The sequence below is a fragment of the Octopus bimaculoides genome, chromosome 4, assembly GCF_001194135.2.
Source record: "Octopus bimaculoides isolate UCB-OBI-ISO-001 chromosome 4, ASM119413v2, whole genome shotgun sequence".
Classification (NCBI taxonomy): Eukaryota; Metazoa; Mollusca; class Cephalopoda; order Octopoda; family Octopodidae; genus Octopus; species Octopus bimaculoides.
This window is the reverse complement of record NC_068984.1, coordinates 58171925-58180700: the sequence shown is the minus strand read 5'-3', so window position 1 is coordinate 58180700 and position 8776 is coordinate 58171925. Positions and strand designations below refer to the sequence as shown.

Genomic DNA, 8776 nt, shown 5'->3' with positions numbered 1-8776 from the left:
TATTTTTTTCAAATTTTATTTCTTACAAATTAATACTAGTTTTAAGTTTTCCTGTGGAATCTTTTTTCCTTTTTTTTTTTTTTTTGTTTCTTTGCTTTCAGTAAACTATACAGTATGAAAATTTAATTTTAACATTTACAGCATCATAACAAACAGTACAACTTGCCATCTTCTTCCAGAAGACAAGGCTTTAGTTTTGATCCACTGTTTTCAGACATCTTTGGTGCTGTAGGGACTATAAAAAATGGACATATTCACAAATAAATACATATAACTTTACAGATGGCAAATGGATGAAAGTTTACAGCTGATGTTTGATGAAAATGTCAAATGAAATGTCCAAATGATTTTTGGAGTTGAATTTCTTTCATTAGTCTTCTGTAATGTGGTAATAACTTTCACATTACATATATAAATATATATATTTATATACAGGTCACATTTTGTTTGCTTGTTGCTGATGCTATTTTCTTTTGTTTTTTGTTTTTTTTTTATAAGTTGTCCTTTAACATATATATATATATATATATATATATATATATATATATATATTCATAGTATTTTTTTAAAAAGTTGTTGGATTGTGATTGCAGATGCACTTATATACACTGTGCATGTGTGCATGGTTGTTTGTATGGGTGCATGTGTATGTGTGTGTACATGTGCGTTTGTGGATTCTGTATGTCTTGGTAGCTGTGAGTTATCACTGGTTGATGAGATTTCAGAGACTTCCGTGTATGCAGTCTCCAAAAACAATGATGAATATATTAATGGATGGGTAGTTCTTTTAAAGTCTTTTGGTATGAGACGAATGAAGATGCACTGAAAATGATGATGCCATTGGCAGCAGCAAACAGATGATCTGCAGTTTTTTTTTTGTTTTGTTTTGTTTTTTTCTTGAGAAGAAATAAACTTTTTTGGATGTGAGAAGTAAAAACCAAGAAAATGAGAGAAACAAACAGTAAATTATTCCAACACTATCAAACCACAAAATCTGGATCATCTTCACTGTCACTATCCTCTTCACTTTCACTAAATCTCCGTCGACGTTTCTTCTTGGGCTTTTTCTTTGGTGGTTGGGATGGGGGAGGTGTGGGGGTGGGTTTGGATTTTGGAGTCATTTTAATTCTTTTCTTTTTCTCAAGTAATACAGCATACTTGTGAGACCGTGTTGTATGTTGCGGCTGAAAGAAAGAAAATAGTTAGAGAAAGAAGACAAAGTATGACTATCCCACAAAAAACACTTAGTTGGAACAGAAAAGACAACTTCAAGAATGGTGGAGGAGGAGGAGGAGGAGGAGGAGGACATCTAAATCATTTGTTTAGACTATACTTTACATGGAACCATTAACCATGGTTTACCAAGAAAGTGATTTCTAGCTTTTTAATATTTTTCAAACTGCATTTCTATGCCAGTATAGATAGAACTGTTCAACAAGTTTACACAATTTCACTGGAGACAGTTTACAAACTCTCATTTACAGAACTTGATTGGATATTAGACTAACAGACTAATAAGAACTTTAATAAAATAACTTTAAAAGAGAGAAGAATAAAATGGAAATTTTGAATTTTGTTCATCATTGTTGTTCAGCGCTAGGTCAGTTATGAGTGAACAGACCTATGATTAAAAAGTGTTGGAGCTATGGCCGTTTCTGCCGGGACTGTCCTGCTCATCTCAGGAATTGCATATCTAAGACAACATTATCCAATATGTTCTTTTCTTTTGAAAATATTAGAATATAATCAAAGAGACCTGGTTGTTAATTCTAGTAGTTTAAGTAAACATGTAGAGGCTCTCTTGTTGATTTGAAACAACATATATAGATGATGATGATCACTCTCGAAGTCACTATCAATAATTTGTAAAACACAAATATTTTTAAATGATTATGAAACTGAAGAGTAAATAAATAATTTTGCATTCTTATAGTTCTACAGATGCCATTACACTCCTTGTTTTTTTCAACAATTTTCATATACTATACAGGGAAGGTGTGTGGCTTAGTGATTAAGGTGTTGAACTCACGATCGTAAGATTATGGTTTCAATTCCTCGACAAGGTGATACATTGTGCTCTTGAGCAAAACATTTCATATCACATTGCTCTACTCCACTCGCTAGCGAAAATAAGTAATCCTGCAACAGACCAACATCCCATCCAGTGAGGAATGTACATGCCACAGAATCCATGAAAGTGGTGTTATGAGCCTATGCCTCAAGAAAGACCTGATCCTCCTCCTTTGATATAGACTATGAGAGCTACAGATAACCAAGATGTCATAGTAGTTTTTACCCACTGGCTGAAGGATTAACCTTTATTCCAACACCAATGCTGTAGTACATCTCTGGCAAAGGCATTTTAACACACTAATAACCCAAGACACTACTGCAAGTAGGACTTTATCCCTTTAGTATTCAGACTACTCAGTCAAATGTAATACTTAGTTATTCACATTAAGATTTCAATGATGTGATTGTTTAATTTTAGAATGACATTGTATGGGAGATGTGAGAGGTTAGATATGGCTGATTTGAACATAAACCACCTGAAATATTTGGGCCTAATATGGTCAGTATAAATAGTAAAGGGTTATACAGATAACAAACATTATTAAAAAAAAAAACTACTTATAAGTACAAATATACCTTTGGTTTGATACCATCACTCCCATCAGAAATTTTATCAACAATAGTTGATTTTTCTGGTGTTTGATCAACTCCATCTTCCTTTTCTGCTGTCTTTTTGGGTATAGGAGATGCTCTTCCTGTACTCTTGTTATCATCAGAGTCATTGTCATCAGGTGGATCAATGCTTAACATTAAATGCTTAAACTAAAAAGAAAAAAAAATGTAATAAAACAGTTCAATCTGTAAATAATCAAATTTATTCAGGAAATAGGTTTTCTGTCTTTTATTTCAGCAAAACTATTGAATGTAATGAATGAATGCAAAGACTAAAAATAACAATTCAAACAATATATTTTTAAATGTATCATACATACAAATATTCTTCAGTAGTAACATTTTAGGTTAAAAAAAAATTTCTTCTTCCAATGATGATGATAATGATGATAATAAGAACAATAATGATTTCAAATTTTGGCCTAAGGCCAGGATGTAAAGAGGTGGGTACGTCAATTACATCAACCCCAGTGCTCAACTGGTGCTTACTTTATCAACCCTGAAAGGATGAAAGCAAAGCCGACCTTGACGGAATAATTATCATCATCATCATCATCATAATAATAATAATAATAATAATAATAATAATCCTTTCTACTAAAGGCATAAGGCTTGAAATTTTGAGGGATGGGGTAAGTTGATTACATTGACCCCAGTACTAAACTGGTACTTAACTTATCAACCATGAAAAGATGAACGGTATTAATTATAACACATACTTTTATTATTCAGTTGACAGAGAAAATATTATTCTAGAGTTTGGTAAAGAAAGTAACTTGGAATAAAACAAAGATTAAAAATGCTCTTACATCTAAATATTCTTCAACCAATTTCCTTCGGGCTTCCCTCTCAACTAACTTTTCTGTACCTTTTTTCAATAATTCTATAGTTGAAGTTGGTGTAAATTCAACACAAAATTTCCGAGACAACGGTTTGTCATAAATTTTGGCTGCTTCTGTTGGGGAGTACCGGTATATTTTACTGAAATTAGAAAATAAATTTGTTATTTTTCAATGTTATTGTATATTACCATAAAAAAAAACTTTAAAAAAAAAGATTATTTAATATACTATCATCAACATCAACCTCATTTATGTAGTATTTCATACTAGCATGGGTTTGATAGTTTGACAGGATACAATGAGTCAGAAGACCAAAAAGAGCCCCAATATCTGCTTTTTCATGGCACCAGCACTAGTAAGATTGCTTTGCAACTTGTAAGACTAAGGGACTAAACAGACCCTTGTAAATGAAAGAAAATAGCAGAGAAAGAGTCTAATGATTCTAGGCAAGAGTAGAGAAGGTAAAATAGACACTACTAGGGCAGGAAGTATGGATGAGACAGGGGATAGGGAATAGGAAAGAAATTAGTGAGAAAGGGAGGGACAAAGGGCTAAGTCTGATGAGATAGGTTGTGTGGGGAGTATTGTGGCTAAACCACATTATAAAATGAGTATGAATGTAAGTTACAAGGGAAAGAGGACATGGAAAGAAGACAAAATTAGATAGGCATAGCAAAGACTTGGAGAGAGATACTGAAGAGGAGAGGTGTGAGGGTCGTGGGGGTAGGCCAAAGACGGAGAGACGAGAGTGTGTTGAGGTGGTGGTGGAGCTGTAGAAAATGGGTAGGTGGGGAGGAGAAGTGCATACAGCAAGAGCAGAGTTCACAGAAAAACAAACTATAATAACTAATAACAACATGAGAGTAAAACCCTATAGTGAATTCCTCCTCTCTGGTCACCTTCCCATTATAAACACACTTGTGTGTTGTCACTTCAACGTCGGTTTATTAGATCTAGCAGTATACCATCTATTAGCCCTCGAATAGGCTACTGCTTCCAAATGTTCCCCACCCCTCACTAAACCACTGAATTATTTCGACAGATAACTACCCCAATTTATGGAAATGTGTGAGTGTGTTTCATCAAGAAGAGCAACACCACATAAATCTGAACTACTCTTCTATTTTCACCATGTTACATGTGGGGAAAATAGTAAAGAAACACAACTTTTATTATTTTGAATATCTTCACCTCCTCAATGACTGCTGGCAGTTTTCCTAGACCCATAACTACCAAAAGTCTTCTCCTATACTGCTCTCAGATGGTCCCTGGACCCTGATAACTTCAATGAAAGCAACAACATAGACTTCAAGATAATCATTCTCAAAGTTGTCTATTTATAGTCACTACTTATTTTTTATCATGTCAGACCACTTCATTGTATCAAGAGTTCTCATCCAAACATATTCTAAGAAATTTTGATGCACTTCAAGACTCTGCAATGCTTTTTATATACTTCTTTTTTTTTTACAATCAAGAATTGTCTACATTACTTTTAACCAATACAGATGATACCACTTTTCTTAGCTCGCTAACCACTAGACACATTTTTTTTCTCTCCTTGTTTCTTTCTGTGGAAGAGCGTAGGCTCGAAACATTAATGACTTTTTCAATTCCCGAGCGTTATACTAATACATCTATTTGTTTTCTACACCACCTGTCTTCGTCTGTTGCTTTTGTGAATTCTCCCTATATATATACATACATACACACACACACACACACACACACACACACACATATAAATTACTTCCACAAACAAAGATATGAAAATATCCTTTTACAGAGACAACAACCTGGTCTCATTGAATGGCAATATATTTTTTGATGATCTTGCATGTGAACTATATAGCTATAACATAGCTAAATTATATCTCAAAGGAGAAACTATCTCTTCAGGTTCATACACTACTCCAATTCTGATCAACTATTGATTCTCTACAAGACTTAAGTGTATCTCAAATTAAAGTACCGTTCAATATATCAGGAACAATGATGTTGCAATATACACAAACATTCAAGATTGCAATGAAAATATCCAACTGATTGGCAAACCTTTCAATTATCAAAATGTTACCAATGTGCTAGACACATTTTCTGTCTTTTCTATCATTACTGCAGTGGTTCCTAAATCTTTACCAAGATATGTGCCATCAAAACAACAGCAATTGCCTTTTTTCTCATAATCCCAACAGCTTCTCACTCCTCCAAAGCTTATATCAAACATTTTCTGTTTAGTACTGTAGTGTTCTGAAGTTTCCACTCAGGCCAAGTTTTCTCTGGAGAAGTTTAAGCTAAACAACAACCACATCAACGTTATCACTCTCTGTTCAGGCCATAAAAACTACAGTAAAATCATTATGAAACCAAAAGACATCATAAATAATTACATATTTTACTTGTTTCAGTCATTAGACTGTGGTCACGCTGGAGTACTACCTTACAGAGTTTGTTGAAATGTCTTGAATTAAACTGAACCTTACCTGTCAGTGAAGCCATATAAATCTTTTAAATGCTGTTTTAATACCAATAAAAGAATACAGCCCTGGGAAATTCTGCAAATTTCTTGCAAAGGTTGAATGTTGCAACTTTGCAGTTTTTCTGAAATGTAAAATGAAACATGAATATTTAATAAGGCAACAAAACTAACAATTACTATTTCAGACATCTTAACCCCTTTATTACCATATTTCTGTTGACATACAGTGCTTTTGCTTCAATTAATTTTGAAAATAATGAAGAATTTAGTAAAATCATTTTCTTGTTATTAAGTTGATGCTTAGAACATCTTAGCATGAAATTTTGAGGGAAAGTTTTAATTTAGATCACTGTAAGACAAGAAGTTTATATCATATAGAACCAAGGTGGTCTTAGGTGGGTTGGTATCAAAAGGGTTAGTAAACTGAAAATTGATAGTCCTTTCCATTATACACACACAGCCTGAAATTTTGGTGGAGGGAGTTAATTGATTACATCAATCCCATTTGACGGATATTTGTCCTCATCTTGTTTGTTGTTAACCCAACATTTCAGCTGATATACCCCCCCCCCCCCAGCTTTCATCAGGTGTCTTGAGGAAATTTCAAACCTGGGTTCTCATTCCTACGGTATTTTTTGATATTATTATTATTATTCAGGTCACTGTCTGGAATCAAACTCAAGATTCCGAGTTCAATTCCAGGCAGTGACCTGAATAATAATAGTAACATCGAAAAATACCTTAGGAATGAGAACCTAGGTCCGAAGTTTCAAGACACTAGTAGAAGTCTGGAGGGTATATTAGCTGAAACGTTGTGTTAACAACAAACAAGAGGAGGACAACTATCCATCAAATGTAAATGTAAATAATGTACAGAATTCCTCATCTCTTAAATATAGAACTGTATTAACCCTTTTGTTACCATATTTCTTTTGAAATACACTACATTTGTTTCAATTAATTTTGAAAATACTGAAGAATTTAGTAAAGGAACTTTGTCATAATTAACCTGGTGTTTGAAACATAAATTAACATGAAATTTTGAAAGAAGGGTTTGATTTAGATCACTTTAAACATGAAGTTTGTGTCATAGAACCTGATGCAATCTTGGACAGGTTGGTATCAAAAGGATTAGACAATATGACAGAATAAGCAGAATCTTGAGAGATTCTGCAAAGTTTCTGCCGACCCAATTTCACTTACATGGCTCAGGTTACCAGAGGTAGTGGAAACATAGACCTACCCAAAAGCGCCACACATTAGAAACTACATAACTGTCAAGTGAACATCTTAACTGTTCCACTTTACATTCGGTTATGTCATTTAATGCAAAACTACTTTAATCATTTTCTATTGTTTAACACATTGCACCCCATTTGTTAAATTAATGTAATACTAAAAGACTTTATTACTCTTTATATTTATTTCACAATTACAGCCAAAGATAACTGAACATACAAATGTAATGGCATTACCCATTAAAGTTTCTATATCTTCTTCCTCTTCATCATCATAAAAATCTTTTTTCTTTTTATCACTATTTTGATTTGAGTTATTTTTCATAAATATTCCCTGAAACAAACAAAAAAAAAAGCAATATTATATAAATTTTTTCCCTGGTTTTCAAAATACATTTGCAAGTAATAGAGAAGAAACCATCAAGTATGTTAAGAAACAACGCAAAAAAAAAGAAGCATTTCATATCATGAAGTTAATAAGTAAAGTTAAAGTTTAAATTAATAAAAACAGACAAAAGAAATACTCATCAATTTTCAGTGCAAATTACTTTAACCCTTTAGCATTTTGACCAGCTAAATCTGGCCCAAATATTCCATATGGTTTGTCTTCAAACTGGCTAGATCTGACCTCTCATACCTATTCTACAATGTTATTTTGAAAATAAACAATCACTTCATCGAAATATTGAAACTGCAAGATAATGCGTGATTAATTAAAACAATGTGAGAATGCTAAAGGGTTCATGTTTTACAAGAAATTTCTATCAATTTTCTTAATGTACTGGAAACAATAACAATCAAGTATTATAAAAAAAATTCTGAACAAAGAAAGAAAAATACTTACTTCTTTGAAAGACTGTAACAAATTTGATCCTGAGACTGATACAATGATGTCTATTTGGTGAATGATAAATAAAGGTTCATCTTGTGTTTGGTAAGGAAAGAACGCCAAATTGTCAGCAACATATAACAACTCTTCTAATGATACTCTCTGAAATAATAAAATATCATCAAATGATAATATAGAGTGCAATTAAATAAGACAAATGAAAACGTTTATTTGACAAATTCAACATCAGAAACCTTCATTTTGCATTCAGTTGTTTTGTTTTCCTTTCTTTAAGAATCAGTGAAATCTCAATATCATAACAAATATCTTATTTATGAACTAAACATCACCACCCTCAATCATCACCAATATAAACTGACACCATCCTCTTCACTATGTTTGTATCTACTTTTTTCATAAGAGAGGTTTGAAATTTTATAACCTGGGGAACTACAAAAAAAAAAAAAAAAAAAATCCTAGAAGAATTGGGCCTCACCGAGGCGATGACTACGGACCGAGACCTTTGGAAATGTGCTGTGCGTGAGAAGACCCGGCAAGCCAAGTAAGATCGTTGCCAGTGCCCCTGGACTGGTTCTTGTGCGGGTGGCACATGAGATGCACCATTTTGAGCGTGGCCGTTGCCAGCACCGCCTGACTGGCTCCCGTAGGATTTTCGAGCGAGATCGTTGCCAGTGCCCCTGGA

General features: G+C 33.3%; 1 protein-coding gene across 3 annotated transcripts in view; it reads right to left on the bottom strand.

Moving 5' to 3' along the window:
• LOC106877350 (nipped-B-like protein) overlaps window positions 1-8776 on the bottom strand; it is a 170098-nt gene continuing 161322 nt past the window's right edge. For all 3 annotated transcript variants that reach the window (XM_052967097.1, XM_052967098.1, XM_052967099.1), the window contains 6 exons: window positions 8089-8235; window positions 7482-7578; window positions 6011-6128; window positions 3495-3666; window positions 2650-2835; window positions 1-1184 (listed from right to left, as the gene is read on the bottom strand). In XM_052967097.1, the coding sequence (XP_052823057.1) occupies window positions 981-1184; window positions 2650-2835; window positions 3495-3666; window positions 6011-6128; window positions 7482-7578; window positions 8089-8235 (924 nt within the window). In that variant the 3' untranslated portion in view covers window positions 1-980. The remainder of the gene's footprint in view (window positions 1185-2649; window positions 2836-3494; window positions 3667-6010; window positions 6129-7481; window positions 7579-8088; window positions 8236-8776) is intronic.